General features: G+C 27.0%; 4 protein-coding genes across 4 annotated transcripts in view; 2 read left to right on the top strand and 2 right to left on the bottom strand.

Annotated features, from left to right (window-relative positions):
- Nucleotides 1–3,870, bottom strand: part of LOC100168494 (SAP domain-containing ribonucleoprotein) — a 6,329-nt gene extending 2,459 nt beyond the window's left edge. Inside the window, exons 1-6 of the mRNA XM_001945556.5 lie at nt 3,476–3,870; nt 2,694–2,793; nt 2,569–2,633; nt 2,389–2,502; nt 388–555; nt 238–330 (exon numbers count right to left, since the gene is read on the bottom strand). Coding sequence (XP_001945591.2) covers nt 238–330; nt 388–555; nt 2,389–2,502; nt 2,569–2,633; nt 2,694–2,793; nt 3,476–3,526 — 591 coding nt within the window. The 5' untranslated portion in view covers nt 3,527–3,870. The remainder of the gene's footprint in view (nt 1–237; nt 331–387; nt 556–2,388; nt 2,503–2,568; nt 2,634–2,693; nt 2,794–3,475) is intronic.
- A 433-nt stretch (nt 3,871–4,303) lies between these two features.
- On the top strand, nt 4,304–9,086 carry LOC100166419 (solute carrier family 25 member 46). The gene is made up of 6 exons (XM_001945609.5): nt 4,304–4,790; nt 4,916–5,019; nt 6,273–6,451; nt 6,531–6,587; nt 7,721–7,866; nt 8,330–9,086. Exons 1-6 carry the CDS (start codon nt 4,634–4,636, stop codon nt 8,947–8,949), a joined length of 1,263 nt encoding a protein of 420 aa, XP_001945644.2. The 5' UTR covers nt 4,304–4,633; the 3' UTR covers nt 8,950–9,086.
- Nucleotides 9,087–11,987: 2,901 nt separating this feature from the next.
- On the top strand, nt 11,988–14,322 carry LOC100574245 (dynein light chain Tctex-type 1). Its single transcript, XM_003247531.4, has 3 exons — nt 11,988–12,195; nt 12,475–12,640; nt 12,891–14,322. Exons 1-3 carry the CDS (start codon nt 12,175–12,177, stop codon nt 13,037–13,039), a joined length of 336 nt encoding a protein of 111 aa, XP_003247579.1. The 5' UTR covers nt 11,988–12,174; the 3' UTR covers nt 13,040–14,322.
- Nucleotides 14,199–17,223, bottom strand: LOC100162327. Its single transcript, XM_001945729.4, has 4 exons — nt 16,447–17,223; nt 15,877–16,072; nt 15,622–15,802; nt 14,199–14,843 (listed from the first exon to the last, which is right to left on the bottom strand). Exons 1-4 carry the CDS (start codon nt 16,701–16,703, stop codon nt 14,323–14,325), a joined length of 1,155 nt encoding a protein of 384 aa, XP_001945764.2. The 5' UTR covers nt 16,704–17,223; the 3' UTR covers nt 14,199–14,322.
- Between the last annotated feature and the right edge of the window lie 1,791 nt (nt 17,224–19,014).

The raw sequence follows: 19,014 nt of genomic DNA, 5'->3' as shown, positions 1-19,014 counted from the left end.
GAAAATGGAAATATAAACAAACCAGTGAAAATTTCATGTATATACGGTCATTTTTTTTAAAGTTACACCAAAAACCAAATTCAAGTTTGTGAAAAATCGATTTATCGTAAAAATGACCCAATCTCGAGAATTTTTACTAAGTTTTTCAAAAAACACGTCTAAAATACTATATCATGCATGTGTTAGACAAAAACAGAAAACCACAGTATCAAATCCCCTTAATGATCGTTTACATACTTGATCAGTTACAGCACCAAATTTAATTAGTCGGGCTAATTTTTTGTCCTCCGATACTTCACCTCCAAATTTTTTTGCTCTCATTTGTATTCTCTATAAATAAATTTAAATACTAAAATTCATTAAAAATAAAAACATTTCAATATTTACCTCGATTTGGCTCATAGTTTCGACTTCATCTAATTTGATGATACGGTCCTTACCATCTGATTCTTCAATGTCTTCGGTTTTTTTCTCTTCTTCTTGTGGTTTAATGCCATCGCCATTTAACACAGTTACAGAAGTACGTTTTAGTGTTACCTTTTTAGGTTGTGTTACCTTAATATGATACAATTCAAAAGTTAATAAAATTTATTATTTAGAAGTGATACTATTTTTCCTATTTTTATTCCGTTGTGGGTTGTCTATTTTTTTTTATAGGTACATCAATGGCTGCTTTGTAAGAAATTCTCTCAATAATTTGTATGTGTTATAATAAACCAAAATACATTTATCACAGATTGTTTAAAGAAATTTAATTTTTTTTAGAGTTATGAGCATTTATATAATATAGAATGCCGTTTATCTAGATGAAAAAAAAGATCATTTTATAAACCAAAACCGTGGATTAGATATTCGCTGTTTTAGTATTTATAACGTATTTATAACATTTAAAGTATATAAAATCATGAAATATAATAATTATCGACTATTGCTTCAGCGGTGGAAGTTTGGTATGTATAAATATACATTTGGTCAATTATTTGGATTGGTTTTCATTTAATTAATCCGATAATCAGCATTCTACTGTATATATTAATATTTCATCATAAAAATAATTGTGAAAAACCAACTATAGAACACCGACAATATCCTAACCTTTAAGTTTAATCATAGTTAATTCACTCTAATATTAAAGCATATAACACAAAATTTGTATGTTGTATGGGTACTTATGTGTTATCTCGACTACCCAAGTATTTCCAAGACTACCTGTGAGAACACCCGTGTTATCTCGACTACCCAAATATTTCCAAGACTACCTGTTAGATTCTATTTAAAAATGTACATTCCCGCCGCATTGTAATCTGTATCATCGTAATTGACAATTTAATTTTGTTTTCGATGTACAATTTACTATCCACGTATCTTGCCATCAGACCAGGTATTTATGTCGTCAGTCAGTCGACAGCCGTCCTTATTACGTCCATCAGTTATTATTTACTGTATAGTACATACGCGCTACGACTAGCCAACATGAATTTTTTTAATTTGCCATCTTCAGAAAAGGAAGCTGTACAATTTGCGTTAGCAGTCGCTAGGGATTTTGTACATGAATTCCATGTTATTCCAAACAACTGCAGCCCCGACCCCGATATGGCTTTTGGATGCATCCATGTATATTTTTTCGCATTTTATGTTTTGTATTATGTGGAAATATTCTTGTTTATAGATTGAAGGAGGAGTGTCTTTTTTTTTAATATGGAGAGTTCGGTGTTTGCTACGTTGAGATTTGTCCATTAGGGAGTTAAGGGAGGAGAAATAGTTAATAAATCGGAGATGACTAGATTGTTCTCCTGGAGTAGTGTTGTTAAAGTTTTAAATTTTGGATTGAAGTCGAGCGAAGGAAGAGAATTGGATTATATTATATTATATTTTTACCAGATTTTTTTTAAGTACTTATACAATTATTTTGTAATAATTTTTTATAACCAAGCATAATATTTTTACCAGATTTTTTTTAAGTATACATTATTTTGTAATAATTTTTATAACCGTAAAAACGTAAACAATTTTTATTATTATAACATATTACCTATGTCCTATATTGTTTATTATAACTTTATTATAACTGGTGGTTACTAAATTGTGGTAGTCGAGATAACATGGTTGATGATAATAGGTAGTCTTGGAAATATTTTGGTAGTCGATATAACATGGTTGTGCACCCAAGGTAGTCGAGATAACGCATAAGTACCGTTGTATGTAAGATGGAGAAAAAAATGCAGGTGTGAGATCCACTCAAAAAAATAAGCAGGTAACCAAAATAATATCAAGGAGAGAAGAAATTACTCACCGCGCAACCATCAATGTGCTAGATATTGTTAAAACTTAATATCCTTACAAATTCATAATTTGAAGTTCTAATATAAATTATAATAAATAAAATACCTGTGTAACCTCTTTTTCTTCATGAATATTGCCATTTTCCACATTGTTTTCTTCCTTTTCTGCAATGTCACCAAGAACTTTTGATTCATCAATATCGGAGTAACCCAAATCATCCTTAATCAAAAGTTTAACTAAAATGAGTAAACATGTTTAACAATGATAGGTATTAATAATAATTACTTCTAACGCGTCATCTTCATCTAGAATGTCGTGCTCATCCAGCACGGTGTCCTCGATATCTAAAACTGAATTTTCGTTGGTTTTCTAAACCTTCTATCTTGTATAAATTTTTATGCCAAACAAACCTGAAGATTCTGAATGATTAATCATGCGGTCGATGAGTTCTTGTTTGTTTCCAACTGTACTCAAACCTCTTGCTTTCAATTCTTTCTTTAAATCGTTGACCTATGAATAAAATAACTTGTTAGTTTAATTATTATTTATTATATTTAATATTAATATTTTATAATTAACATATAAAACAATACAATTTGTTGAAATATGTAGGTATTATTTATAAAATGTCTGGTTGAATACATTAAATTATCAATTTTAAAAAGATTAGAGGTTAATTATCAAATTGATCAATCCTTCAAAATTAATATTTAGTTACATATTTTAATAACATTCAATTAACTGCTTAGTCAACCAAATAACATTTAAGTACAGCTATGTAGGAATAATATAGAACAGAGTCATAACAATAATACCATAGAAATTATTGGCAACACACATGATTTTGCACAGAGTTTAATCAAGTTGTAATTTCAGGTACATTAAATAGGTATTAATAATACATTTTTACACTGATTAAATATGATTTATTTTATTTATCTACTGACAATAAAATGATTACCTAATATCTACATATCTATGATAAATTGTCACAATCCCTAAATAAAGAGTACCTAATAAATACCGGAATTAAACCAGTGAACACAAACGAAAAAAACAGAGAACAATAAATTATACACACAGTTGTTCATAATTCGCGTTATTGATAGAACAATTATTATACTTAACAATCTTTGTCAATTTTATTATTGACGACGGGAAACACGTTTTCTACCGCCACAGCCGTACTTACCTTCATTTTGCCGAGTTCTTCGAGCCTGTTGACGTTACTCGTATCCGACATAACTAATAAAAACCTACAGGAGCGCAATTAAATAAAAATAGAAAAATAATGCTACAAAAATGAAAATCTTGACGAGGGCCAAACCGTTTGATATATTTTATACTACACACCCGCCACCGGTATCTGATACGAAATTTTAGAAAACCAGAAACTTTTTTCGAAACGTGTGTACTTTCTGTGTACTTACGATGAGTAATTTTATATAATATCAATAATGATTAACAATTAACTAATAACTTTAAGAATGTTGTGCAGTAAATGGCTAATGTATTATGTAGTTAAATACTGAAGTACTAAACACTGTAGTGTAATGTCCGCGCGTCGGCCGTCGGTTGTTTATGCTTTTTCTCTCTTTTTCCTTTTCGATACCTTATCATTTTGTGTTAAACAGAACTCGACAGAGTGACCAACATCGATCATAAGCACGGATATAGATACTATGGTTGCACAACGAGCAATAATATGACGGCCACGGTTTAAGAAATACCTTAAACCGTGATGACGGCACAAAATGTTCTTATCAAGTTACATAAATATTAAATACATACATAGTATCCATACAAAAAAAGTCGCGACATACTAGCGCTCCACTAGTAGCAGTCGTAGAGGGCGCTAGTAAAACGCGACTTTTTGTCAGAATTGATAAGAACATTCGGCGCCGCTCAGCATTGTGATCCATAATATCTATATATATCCCTCAGAGTAATAATAATATATCCGTGATCATAAGTGATATCGATTTTGATGGTACTCGTTGTTATCAAAATCGGGAAATCTGAACTGGTACTCCCCCCGGACACTCTGAGCTACAACTTTGAACTTACTAGTTACTATAATGTTAATAATCAATAATCAAATACATAAATAATTATAATAAATTGTAATCTTTCTGTTTGGTTTTAGTCTTCTTACTTTTTATCATCTGTTTTAAAAAACAAATGTAATAAATAGTAATTGAAATACCCACTGGTATAATATGACGTTTTTTCGTTTACCTAATACATGATTTTGTTTGAAAATTAAAATAATTCTAGTAATTACTAATTGAACACATATGTAGATGATTAATAGATTGAGTATTGAGTATTTTGAAAATTGTTGTTATTAATGGCCGGGTTAGAATCATTCAATATGGACTTCCAAAGACACCGACCCTCGAGGAGTATATCAGAACACCCATCGCAGCTACAACAGAATTTTCAGGACACCGAAATGATCAGACAACAACACCGTGAAACACTCATGGAAATGTCTAAAAACAAAGGTTACTTGAAATTTATGTCATAATATATTATAGTATTATACTTAAGTTGTCAAATGTAAATTTTAAGGACGTGAGTAGATAAATTAAATCATGAACGATATTCCATTTTTGGTTTCTTTATTTAGATATCCTAGTCAATGATACTGTGAACAAATGTATAAAACCAACGTGTCTAATATTGCAGCATGTTGTGAGCTATCCATTTATTGTGTTGCGAAGACAATGCCAGGTACGTCTAATTTTGTTTTGATTTTTAACTTAAAGACAATTTTGAATTTAATTCAGTATATTTATGACAGTGTAACCCAGTTTGAGTTATAAACAATGATTCTAGAACAAACACCTCAGTCAAAAAATCCAATTGAGTTCTTTCAATTTTTTTATTTATTATTCCACTCATGTAAATCTAAAATCTATAATACTTAAAATAACTCATACTCTTCCAACTATATGGATATTAATTTTGATAATTCATAAGTAAGTAACTGTTGATGAAACAAAAATCATCCTTTCTATATTTCATTCTCAAGTTGAAAAAAACTTAGTATACTTGTAGATAAGAATAGTAATACAATAATGTTAATAGTAAATTAATAATGTAAAGAATGTAGATAATTTTTTATATGCAACCTGATGTCAGTGCAATATTAATTGTTTTCTCTCTCAGACTCGTGCACAACAGATAAAACTCTTTCACTTAATATTTTTTTTATAATTTTTGAGTTATCTAAGAATAATCTTTGAGTAAAATCATCTATTTAAAAAATTATGGAGAGAAGTATTTTTAAGAGTTTCACCTAATGGTTTTATTTTTTGTTATTATTTGACTTTCAAAATAAAAAAAAAAAAAATTGTAAATATAATTATATTTAATTTGTTTTGATATAACATTTAAACAAATCAATTTGTCATACCCTCAAAAATATTATTCTCTATGATTTTTGTATTGGTGCCATTAGAGGTGGGCAAAAACATTGATGTTTTTCATAACATTATAACTATTTTTTTTTTTTAAACTTGAATTTATATTTAAAAAAAATATTTAATTTGAAACATAGTACATACTACATACTAACATGGAAGGTCCATATAAATCTATGAGGAAAAATATAATCTTAATTTGCAAATAGTGTTACCCATGATTGAACACTTAAAAGTTAAAACAATTAAAAAATTGTTTTTATTCAACATTGAAAAACATAGAGGTTTTTTCCAAAAAACAATCAATGTTTTAAATTTTGATGCATTGACACATTGATGTTCAAAATATTTTGCCCATCTCTAATTGCCATAAGCCAGAAAGAGAAAACAAATGCAGCTTAAGATGGAAGTATTTTTTAATAATTTGTTGTCCTGACCGATTCTTACATATATATGAAATATTATGAACTCAGAATTATGTAAAATATCTTTAAGTTGTAAATACTCTTTAGTTTTTTATAGTATTATGTACTTAATTAGCTAATCTGTTAATTGTTTCAGTTACATTATGCATCAACTCGTTATCATATTGTGCCATTTACATTAATTCCAGTAGTATATAGACTTGTCAAGACTCAAGGAATTGGTGTTCTATGGAAAGGATTTGGGACAGTTTTACTAATCAAAGGAATAACAATGGCAATTGAAGCATTATTATCAGAACTCTTTGATTTACCAAAGTAAATTATTTTATTATATATTGGTATCTATAAATTTGTAATCTTTAATACTTATCTTTGATTATACAATATTTTTCAGAGATACCAATTCAATAAATAATTCAAAAAGTTTTGGAAAACATATTATATTAAAATGGTAATTATGGGTTTATATTAAACTTATTATTAAAAAAAAAAATCATATTCTAAATTCTAATGCAGTAAAATAAATTGATAGTTATACTTTTCCAATAAAATGTTAAAACATGTATATTAAGCAACACTTATGTAATTTTTGAGGTACCTTTAAAAATTAAATTTTTTTTTTAAATTTAATTAAATTGAATATTTCAAATAAACATTCAGTTAGATGAATGTTATCCACTCTTTACTAATTACTAGGGTCTAGATATTTATAAAATTGTATGGTTTTTTTATTGATTCAATTTAAAGGTAACATAGGTAATGTGATGGATATTTTAGTATATTTTTGTATTTTAAAATATTAATATATAATATTTATATATTAATCATATTTTGTTTATAGGTATAATAAAACGTATTATAGGTATATAAAATTTATATTTTATACTCATACACCCATACATTTCTTACTGTGTGTGTTCAAAATATTTTTAGATTTAACATGATTGATGATGGTGTAGTCATAATGAAATTTCTCTGTATAGAATATATAATAAAATAGATACCATTCAACTGACACATCTTGTACATACATATGAGGTGTATTACATATATTCCTGCATAGAATTTTATTTTCATTTTACTAAAGAAGAGTATTTATAGATGTAAATAGTGTTATGTTTGGGTGCTATAGATTTTGATATAAATTGGGATGAAAAACTTTTCATAATATGTTAAATTTTGTGTAAAATTTTCAGGTATTTTGGCTTAGCTCTCTCCCTGCTATTTATGCCTATGATAGTTTTTCATTTTTATAAACTATGTAAAGTATCTAATTTTATTGTCAACATAATATTATTATTTTTATTGCGATTAGTTAGGAATTTATCAATACCGATAAAATGTGCTTAGTTTGAAAAAATGTAAGTGTCTGAGGTATATCTAATTAATTTATATTTTGAAATAATTTTTTTATTAAACATTTTTTTTGTTGATAAATGTCCATATCTAATGCATATTGCATATTTTATTTACTTTTAGAGTATAAATTTATAGATATTCATAAAAGTTATTTTAAGTACATAAACACCTGAGTTCTACTTATTACTAATGTTAAATATTTAAATATATAATATGGTTTTGCAGTGCAAGTTTGAGTATTATCACTCCATTTTATTCAGCATGTCTAGTAGAAACCGTTCAAAGTAATATTGCTAGTGAAAAAACTGCATTTTATGATGTCTTTAAAGAAGGTTTCATTAGACTTCTTCAATGGAACTGTCCACAAAAAGGTACGCTAGATAAATTAATCTATAGTAACATATCAATATATTTAACAAAACATTAACAGTTTAATAATATAATGCAAGTAAAATATTAAATAACTGTTATAGTGTTATGTATAATATAGTTATTAAAAAACAGCATTAATAAATAACAAAGTATTCTATTTTGAAATTTTGACCTATGTTAAATATCTTATTTGAATATCCTATATAAGTGCTGAATGAAAAGTTTGGACTTTTTTTATTACTTATTTACCTGTAAATGTTTTATAAAACCAATATATTTCTTACCTAAAATTACAATTCTGATTACATTTCTTTGAATTTTGATTTTAATTTATTTTTGATTTTCAATCAAGTTTATTACAATTGTTGTCAAAATGTTCTATTTTTTTATATTGTTTTTTAACTGTTTATTGATAAAATATAATTAGACCCGCTATTAATTTTTTTATCTGTATTTATTTAGGTCGAATGTTACCAGTTTGGATTATAGTTGTGCCTACAGTAACATATGGAGTTTTAAGATACATAACTAATATATTAGTTGGTAAAAGTGTAAAACACTTATTAATTATGTATGAGCTACGAATCTGCAAGACTGAAGTTATTTCAAAAGATTCTGATTCTCCATCTTCTATTAATGAACGACTGGAAGCAGTTTCAGATTTAACAGCTTCCGCATTCAGTGATGCTGTTCTTTTTCCTTTGGAGTTAGTTATGCACCGTCTTTATTTGCAAGGGACAAGAACTATTATTGACAATTTAGATACCGGAACTTCTGTAATGCCGATTTTAACTGGTTATGAAGGGCCATTAGACTGTTTTGCGACAACTGTTGCACAAGAAGGGCGATTTGGTTTATTTAAGGGATTTGGAGCATTGTTACTTCAAACATCATTAATAGTCATTTTGTATAAAGTAGTGAAAATAAGCCTTTTAAAAGTGGTTGATGCTTATGCCACTACATCATCAAATCAATCGCCACAGGCTGTAATTATTAAACCTAATAATTTAATTAATTCACAAGAAGAGTCCGTTATACCAGATTTTAGACCTTTAATGCGATCCACTTCTTTTATGATGTAAATTTTTTTTTTAATTCTCATCATACTTCAATAAATTTGTTACACTCGCATTGTAGCACTTATTTTAGTCATATAACTTTTAAAAAAACATTTGTCCTTTATATAATTGTAATAAATTAGAATCATTTAAATACAAAAGATTTGTTTTTACAATTTATAACAACAGCTAACTGGAATAAAAATATGACAATTGAAAACCTATTTTATGTAGGTTAGATATTAACCTGTTGAATAATTAGCTAGGGATATAAGATAAGGAGTACATTAAATTGGAAGAAGAGTTTAAATAATACATACTTAGAGATAAATGTGAGATGGAAGCAGAAATAAGACATTGAAATATTGAATTAACTTTGGGTGGCTAGTCTGGAGAAAAGTTTAAGCCGAGCAATGAGCATTAATTCAATACAATAAATTATAATCAAACAAGCTTAATATTATCTATTATATTTAATTAATGAGGTGAATGAAAGTGAGGAATATTTTACGAGAAAAAAGCACAAACTAAGAAATTATATTCTTAATATTATACAAGTACTTCACACTAAAGAAGTTAAATAGATAATATAAAAAATACTGTTATTTTATTAAGATATTATGAAAATCAACTTAAAAAGATTAGTGGTCCATCAAAAAACACATAAATATACATTTCTACTGTTATCATATGTGTTTAAAAAAAAGTTTTTAAAATCATCTGTTTCTGCACATATCCAGAAATCAAATTTAGTTATTTCAGTAATTGTAATGAATTATAATTTATTACGATTACCACTAATGTACTCCACATAGTACAATTTGTATTTGAAAATTGAAACTGATTTCTACTATAACTGAGGGGTTGAGCGCAACAGTGGCCTAACCCTACAAATGATTAATGGGAGTAATACAGCTTTTATTATTGTTGCATTACTATGAAACATAAAATATGATGATGCAACAACTTATATAATGCTGCCATCTAGTGGTAAAATAAATTTAAAAACAATAGGCCGGTGTTGCACTGTAATATTTTTAATTCTAAACAAGTTTATATTAATATCTCAGTTTATGAATTTTGGAGGGTTAGGCCACTGTCGTTGCGCTCAACCCCTCAACTATTATAATTTAAATACAAAAGAAAATGTATAGAAAAATCCAATGAGATAACATACTTACAGTTTTTCTTGAATTTTCTCATTTTTCTTCCAGTAAAAACCTTATTTCTACTAAACCGAACATCAAAAAATAAAAAATATGATCAAGATACTATTCAGCTTTACTCCTGTACATTACGTGTTGATCAGTGGCCACTGTCTAACAGATGTGTAGAATTTGAATTCAATAATATAATATATTAATATCATTGTATAAGTTGTCTACAAAAAACAATTTTGAGTGAAGATGGTCAATAGATATTATAATATTTTTATAAATAACAGAAAAATAAACTTAAATTGATTATTCTCCGTTTAGTTATCAAAGTTCGTCCAAATATGAACTGAAAATAGATATCTACTAAACGAGACCATATTTATATAATTTATAGATTATTTTGGTTAAACTGTCAAATACTTCTGAGAAACCTTGTTTTAAATTTACAATACTTGGCTATACCATTTTTGAAGATTATAATCTTAGTACATATTATAAACACTTTAATAGTTCAGAAACTAGTCATTAGAATTTTGATTTAGATGCCTACATGGCTACATCAACTTTTTTAAGATTTTTGAAAACTTGAAGAATTTTTTCAGTATGAAACTAGTTCTCAAATTCTCGCACAAACATAAAGTTGATATATTAACAAATATATTTGTAATTTATATTACAATGAGAATAAGGCAATTGTCTTACACGAAAAACCAAGAATTAAAAAACAAAATAAACCCCCAAAAAAGCTATCAAAATTAGTGAGCACCTAATGTTGAATATGTGAACAAAAAATTAATTTATAGGTACATGTTAACAACATATCTTTAACGGCTAGTTATTTATTTAGGTAAATATTGTATACTGTATATTGTATGTATATATTATATTATATTAAATATGTTTATTATTTGAATAAATCTTGTCTCTAAATGTCTTGTTAATTAGTTTTCTAATAATCTTTTTAAATAAAACAAATGTGTGTGTGTGGTTTAGATGACCTTTTTGTCAAATCTAATTTACATACTAAATAACATTAATATTTTACTTATTCTATATCTAATAGTAATGGACTTATTTGGTATAATTTTCAATTATTTATTATTAATTAATTATTTACATATTGTCTTTCGTTTGTTCTGTCTTCTGTGGTCTTTTTTCATTTGAATATTTCGTGATATTACAATGACAAATAGTTCTTAAGTAAATCACCTAGATAGGGCTAGTAGGCAGTCCATAACATATCGCGGTTTCGTAAAACCGTAGAACCATTAGCTATTATCTTTAATCGTGTTCTAACCTGCTGGAACTGCTGTTTAGTTCGCTAGGTTGTGATCAATATGATGAATTAAAAAACGACATCTACCTATCACAAGCAGCGTAGTTTTGCGCTGAATTAAAAAATGACAATTTATAGTTGCTGACGAAGCGTTACAGCAGCGCTGAATTATCAAAGGCACGGTGATATAAAGAACCAACAGTGTACATTGACAAGGCATTTTAAAATCAGTGCATACACAGAACACAAACCGATGTTACGGACAGTCACTTAAGTCGATGATACGTCTACAAAATATACTAGCCAGTAGGATTAGGTTTCAAAAATACAATTTCAATAATTATAATATAATATATTATAATTATTGAAATTGTAAAAAATAAATAATAAAATAATATTATTATTATTTCAAAAATAATTATTTCAGTGCGTTGTCAATATATGCTAACAGAATGCGCTAGTAACCACACCTGTACCTTTAGAAACATTTGAGAACCGGCCTTCTACTACCCCCCGGCCATGTCGATTCCAGTGGGGGTTTACAGGATTCCAGTCCTGTATATCTTAGTCCGTGGGGCGGAGTCAGAAAAACATTGATAAGACGTTCCGTATACTAGTAACTAGTTATATCTTAATTCGTGGTCCCTGGTGATAATTTATAATATTATATATACTTTATCGACATATTACTAAATAGTTGTTGCCGTGACAACTTTACTAGTATAAAAAAAATAGACGTTCAAAATCTAAGTTTTACTATTTACCTTTATTATATCATTCAAAAACATTAATTTATTTCAAATAAAATCGAAAACGATGGTTGAAGTTAACGAAGGGGTAAAAGTTCATATATTATATTACTATTATTATTATTATTGTTTTATATATTAACAAATTTATGATAAATACATATTAATGCGTTGTACATAATTATCAATTATAATGTAACAAAATATGTTTTACTGAAATTGAATTAAAATGATCGATAATAATTTATTATAGACGTAGTAAAAAAAAAAAAAAAACTGTTTGTCAAAATAATTGTAACTCCTAAGTTCTGATGTGATAGTATTATAGTAACCAATTGTACTATAAATATAAATATTTTTGTTTTAGACCCTTTTTGTGGTGGATGAAGTGAGTGATATTATTAAGGACTCAATTGAACATTCAATTGGCAGTCAATTATACCAACAAAATATGGTAAATAAATGGACGGATTCTGTAGTTGAAAACTGCTTAACAAGACTTTGTAAACTGGCCAAACCTTTTAAATACATAGGTAAGAAGAAATATTGTAATTGTTTGTTTTAAATTATTTGATTTAGAGCCGGCTTTAGGTATTTCTCCACCTGGTACAATATTACAATTTACAATAAGTCCATATCTGTGGTCAAAATGGCACCCCTAATTATTCACTTAAAATCGCTGTACGTCCCACTTGCATGTGCCTTAAGCTGGCCCTGATTTTACTTTAAATGTTTATAATATAATTATTCAATTTAATTACCTGTACGTTTTTTTTTTTGCAGTTACATGTGCTATCATGCAAAAAAACGGTGCTGGTTTTCATGCAGCAAGTTCGTGTTATTGGGATAACTTGACAGATGGTAGTTGTACTGTTAGATGGGAAAACAAAACTATGTATGTTATTGTATCAGTTTTTGGTCTAGCTATATGAGTAATCAAATTAAATTTCTGTACAAAAATACTTATATATTTACATCATTATATGTTTTAAGTTTTCAATACATAATTATGTGTAAAATAAGAAAATATTTTTAGTTTTGTCATATCACAATCAGTAAAATTATTTTTGATTTTTACGATATACCTTAATAAGAATACTAATATAGATTTAATTAATGTGATATATTTGTTGTTTGATAGAACATTAATAACCATTAACTAGTGAAATAACAAAGTATCAATAAAAATTGTTATTTATAATATTATAGCTATTAAATAATTTGTATTTTAATTTTGATATTTATTTTATGTTAAGGTATAAGGATCAATCATGTAAAATGAACATTATTTATTATTAGCTGTATTTTAACAAAAAGTATAAATGTAAAATGTATTATACTATTGTTGTTCTGATAAACTGATAGTGATTTATTTTTAAAAAAATGTATCATATAACAAATAAATATTTCTTTTTTTAATTTACTTATATACAAAGTTTTATCAATGTATCAATCATTTCAAACCCAAATATAATATGCAGATATGAAGTGTCATTTGTTTAAAATTTTCATTTACTTGTAGCTACCTTAAATTTGTAATACTTATTATTTGTGGGCCTACTTTTAAAAGCATCTCATCTGATTTTAAATATTTGACAAATTTACATTGAAATAGGTAATTATTTAAATAGGTAAAAAATACCCAGTGTTGTGTTTATTTCTTTTTAAATATAAAACATTGGTTTATTATTTAATTTTTTTTACATTTTTACTTTTCCTGTTATTTAATTTGACTTCATTAATCATTATTAAAGTAATTATACTTTTAAAACAACCAACCACATTTATTATTTACAATTATGTAGAACTATTACATTTATTTAACGTATACTACTATAATATTATCAACACATTGACTATCTCAGTCCACAGACTATATAAAAATGTCATAGGCTTCACAGATTTATAATTCACTCTGATAGAAAGCCAATATTTCCATTTAATAGGTAAATCATTTTTCAGTAGTTTTTTAGCATAGAATGGAGTTTATACTATGAGACTTAATGTGTTAAAAAATTAATAAATTTTATTTTAGTTTATAAAATTTGTTTTTGTATCATAGTAAACTAAAATAGTTTTCTAAAAAAAAAATGGTATTAAATAGTATTTATTTTGTAAGATTGAACATTATTTTTATTATACACAAATAGGTAGCATAAAATATATATTTATATCAATATTAATAACATTAATAAATCAAATCAATTGAATATTATTATGGCTTTTGTTGTCTATCTTCATCTTTAATTAAACCTGGAACTCTATATAAAAAGTCTCCATTATCATCATAAAAACAATCATTGACTCTATACATATATCCTTCTTTCCAAACTTTTTTAGGTATTCGAATAGCAAGTGGGTAATCGTTTATTGTATCAATAAATGCAGAAACTTCTTTGCGTGAAACTACGCTTGTATTCTCCTGTAAACTAGCTTCAATTTTTTCTACGTCAACACTTTTATCATTTGTTGGCAATTTCCGTGGTGTAGTATACAATGAAAAAGATTCTTTTCGAGAATCACTTTTGAATTCGTCTAATGTGAAATGTCTCTTGCTGGTTTTAGTAGTTGTGTCATTTTCATAAATCAACTCGATATTTGGTTTATCCGTAGTTTCAATTTGAATTGGTTCATCAATTGGATTGGTGAGTTCACTAATGTAACTAGTTATAATTTGTCCAAATTCCTGGGGCTTTAAATAATCTGCAGCTAGTTTAGGAATATGGGCTTCAGCTTCTGTAAAATAAGTTTATGTTCTATTGTAAAATATAGATAAATTTAAACTTCTAAAAGTAAATAAAAATATCTACTTATTTTCATGACAAAAACTGTAAGCTGTAACAAAAATTTTTGACTTTTGTTTATAAGCTTTTTTGACCAAATATTTTATTTAGGTAATATATTTTATGTGAGTATATACAATTTGAAAAACTGACATCTAAGTAAAATATAGGAAACATCATTCTATATGAAATTGCATCACACCAATTCATTAAGTTGACCATAGCAAGATGTTTGATTATATTATCCTTAAGAGGACGCTACCCATGCATTTGTTGTCTCCGTCTTACAAATGTACGACATAGGACATTTTAAACAATAACTTTATTGGGGGTAGTCATAGGACATAATTATATACTATACTTTTATGCCTCGTAATAGACAATAACAATGATTTATTATTTATTATGAATTAAAATTAGTATACAATTATTATTATTTTAAGGCAATATTTTGCCATTTTGAATAATACAATTCCTATAAAATCAAGAATGCATTGTTTCAATGTAATACTATTAATATGGGACATTAGTCATAAATCATTTTCAATACAATTTATTAGATTTGAAACCGAAACATAAATTAATATGTGTGTAATGTGTATGTGGGTGTGGTGGCATAGCTCTCATTGGTCTAGTGAAGACTTTTCGTGTGGAATCATGTAAGTAAATAAAAAAATTGGAAAATCTAATAATTAAATGTACCTACTGGTAAGTGATACTTAATAACTTACGCTGTGGTGTAATTAACGTAGGTCGTCGTTCTGAAAATTTTTCTAAATGATTTTTTAGCTCATCAGATAAAATATCTTTAAACTGTCCATTACGAAAACGGTCCCAATTTTGCTGCACCAATTTATCATGTCTTAATATTTTTTGACCTTCATCCGATATCCATTTAGATTTCAATATTTTCTAAAAATTAAAATACAGTTTGTATAATCATTAATAAAAATATAATTAAAAAAATTATATTTTAAATTTCTTACAACAATAACTTCTGGTGATGCTGGGAAGCATGTTGATAATGTTTGAGGAGTCCATTCTTTAGGCGATTTATCATGTAAATTTTTTATTTGTTGTTTTTCAAAGTATGTTAAGAAATTAGGCTGTACTATATTACTTTTGAAATACTTTCGTTTAATGTTCTGAAATGATTTAAATTGTTTTTGTTTTTTCATTTCACTAAAATTGAAAAAAAAAATCATTAAAAAATATATTTTTTTATACCTATCCTCAAAATTATATTTATTTCACAACAGCAATTTATAAACTGAGTTAAGTAACTTATTATTCAATCAAGTTTGAAGTTAGGATATATTATTCAGTTTATAAATAAGCCTTAAATTATATTTACAATATTTATAGACTTAAGTTTTATTTACAATTAATTAAACCATAAGAAATTTAAAAAATGTAGCTCGCTGACTAGTGCATTACTCACTAGCTATTTTTCGTTTCAATTTGATCTTACAGGCAAAGAAATATCAAAAGTAGTTCTACAAAAGTATGAAGTTTTAATCAACAGGACATAAATTAACAAACTAAATATAATTTACTTCATGTGCTGATCATATAACAAATGCGAGTCCAGCATATCATTATCGCCGTCTTCGAGGTCTTCAAATGTCACGTCACATACGTCTGGAGATTCTCCATCCAAGACCATGGCCAACATACGATTGCCCCCAGGGTTGCCTTTGACATTGTCGTTCTTTAACTGTCTGTTAGGTTTCGTCTTCACATTCCTATACGTTCTGAACACAAATGATGGCTGGATAGCAATTTTAAAAAACCGTATTTTACTAGAAAACATAATGATGTTGATGATCTTGTCGTTATTTTCGATGCTGTTCCGTCGACAATGAAAAAACACCGAATACACGGACGAACATTTGACGATTGAAACAAGACGTGTTAAAGGATGTGATAACTACTCAAGGACTTATTCAATATTCACCAGGTATTCGGATCAAACCACAGGATTTTCGAGTCTTGACACTGAGTCAGGGGAGTTAAGAAGTGTCAAGTGAGGCCGCTATTGTCTACTTGTCTAGTTATATGTGGCTTGTTCCAAAACTTCCAGCCTTTAGAGTATAAACTATAAATTATAAATAACACAATAATAATTCATATACTAATAGCCAGGCGTGGAAATGTGGAACGCTGGAATATTATTTAATAATTAATCGTGACTTGTGAGCATAGTACTTCTGTACTTATAAGGAAAAGGAATTAATATGCTCAATGCCTCAATGATAATTGATATTTGATAAGAGTCTTATCATAATAATTATTAAGACTGCACCACGATTATAAAGAACTTTATAATCGTGGACTGCACACATCATAGACATAATAGAATTCTATTATGTCTATGGCACACATAGACCTTATACTAACTACTTAGGGCCAGTTGCACCACAGAATAGATGAAATTTCATCTATTCTGTGGTTGCACCGTCTACGGTGATCAGCTATCAGCTGATAACAGATAAATCGGGCAAATTCGGCCGATTAAACTCCGGTTAACTTTAATCAGAGACGGTGCAACTGGCCCTATGACTGCACAAAATATTTTTTAAGGGGCAATGTATAATGAATTTATATAGACAACCAACAATAATAACTAGGCGACGTACAGACTCACACGTCACACGCATATACATTTGACTTTCTTGTGGACATTTTAGATTCTGAGTGAAACGATGAATATATTGATTTTACAATGATGTGAGTTTTTTTTTTTTATATTTTTTTTTTTGTGTCTGTCATCACCTTTTAGGACAGTAAAAGTGCTTCGATTTTCTTCAACAGTATCTTTTCTGATAGGAAAGTGAATCTAGTTGGTACTTTGTGGTATTTTTCCATTAGTTTACAAAAGCGCCGTGAAAAACAAAAGAAAAATTAAGGAAAAACGGGAATTTTTACGCAAAAGCTGTTTTCGAGAAAAACGCTTTTGGTTTTTGGTGTAACTTTAAAACAAATTACCGTAGATACATGAAATTTTCACTGGTTGTTTATATTTCCATTTTCTTTACATAATACAATTTTCAAAATATTTTGATTTGTTTTGAACTGTTTAGGGACATTTTCAGTTTCCAATTTTATTAGTTTTTTTTTCTATGAATGTCAATAAAACTTTATTTGTTGAGTAAAAATACTTGAAAATTTAATACATGGCTCCTACTATACATTTGAAAAATATTAAAAATCCTTAGTCACAGATTTTTTTTATTAGCATTTAAAGTTCAAAAATTGACAAAATATGTAAAAATCACGAAAATTAGCAAATTATTTTTAGTTAAGAATTCGTAAAAATTGTTCTCTTTAAATCTAAGATTTGAAAATGTAATACAATATTCTTCATAATATTGCCTATCTTTGTCAAAAAAAAAAATGTCTACAAAAAAGTCAAATTAAATTTTTATGAGCGTTTGAAATTCATATTTTTACAACATTTGATATTCGCTCGATTTCTCATGTGACGATTTTCTTATTTAATTGTAATTAAAAAACGAATGACTGTAAATATTTGAAAATTTCACTGAATGTTAATATTTTCATTGATTAAACACCATCAAATTTTGAAAATATTTTGACTCTTTTTGAGCTGTTTACGGACATTCTAAGTTTTCAATTTGTTTAGTTTTTTTTTCTATAAATATCAATAAAATTTTGTTTGTTGGGTAAAAAAGCGTGAAAAATTAATGCAAGGCTCCTGATATATTATTACAATAGCAGTTAAAAAATATTAAAAATACATAGGCACAATTTTTTTTTATAAGCATTTAAAGATCGAATTTTCACAAAATGTATCAAATTTAAGATTCAATAATTATTTTGTAGTTAAAAATTTATAAAATGGTCAACTTTTATACCTAAGGATTGAAAATTTAAAACAAGATTCCACGTAAGTAGTTAATTCTGTAACCAAAAAATCTAAAAACACATAAGCGCAGTTTATTTTTACATTCATTTTAAGTTCAAATTTGGACGAAATTATATATTAAAATACCTAGAATAACTATTTTAGTTATTTTGTTGCGATTGTATAATATTATTCGTGGGTACATGAAACTTCTAAAGTATAGGTACTATTATATATCTATGATAGTATCACGGTT

Source organism: Acyrthosiphon pisum, chromosome A2 (genome assembly GCF_005508785.2).
Source record: "Acyrthosiphon pisum isolate AL4f chromosome A2, pea_aphid_22Mar2018_4r6ur, whole genome shotgun sequence".
Lineage (NCBI taxonomy): Eukaryota > Metazoa > Arthropoda > Insecta > Hemiptera > Aphididae > Acyrthosiphon > Acyrthosiphon pisum.
The sequence above is the reverse complement of the archived record's forward strand: the minus strand, read 5'-3'. Positions and strand labels throughout refer to the sequence as shown.

Coding starts and splice junctions, on each gene's coding strand:
- LOC100574245 (XM_003247531.4), top strand. CDS start 12,175: ATGGTTGAAGTTAACGAAGGG. Junction 12,196..12,474: donor TGGTTGAAGTTAACGAAGGG/GTAAAAGTTCAT, acceptor TTTTTGTTTTAG/ACCCTTTTTGTGGTGGATGA. Junction 12,641..12,890: donor CAAACCTTTTAAATACATAG/GTAAGAAGAAAT, acceptor TTTTTTTTGCAG/TTACATGTGCTATCATGCAA.
- LOC100166419 (XM_001945609.5), top strand. CDS start 4,634: ATGGCCGGGTTAGAATCATTCAATATGGACTTCCAAAGACACCGACCC. Junction 4,791..4,915: donor GGAAATGTCTAAAAACAAAG/GTTACTTGAAAT, acceptor TTCTTTATTTAG/ATATCCTAGTCAATGATACT. Junction 6,588..7,720: donor AAACATATTATATTAAAATG/GTAATTATGGGT, acceptor ATGGTTTTGCAG/TGCAAGTTTGAGTATTATCA.
- LOC100162327 (XM_001945729.4), bottom strand. CDS start 16,703: ATGTTTTCTAGTAAAATACGGTTTTTTAAAATTGCTATCCAGCCATCA. Junction 16,073..16,446: donor TTATATGATCAGCACATGAA/GTAAATTATATT, acceptor TTTCAATTTTAG/TGAAATGAAAAAACAAAAAC. Junction 15,803..15,876: donor CATCACCAGAAGTTATTGTT/GTAAGAAATTTA, acceptor TTTAATTTTTAG/AAAATATTGAAATCTAAATG.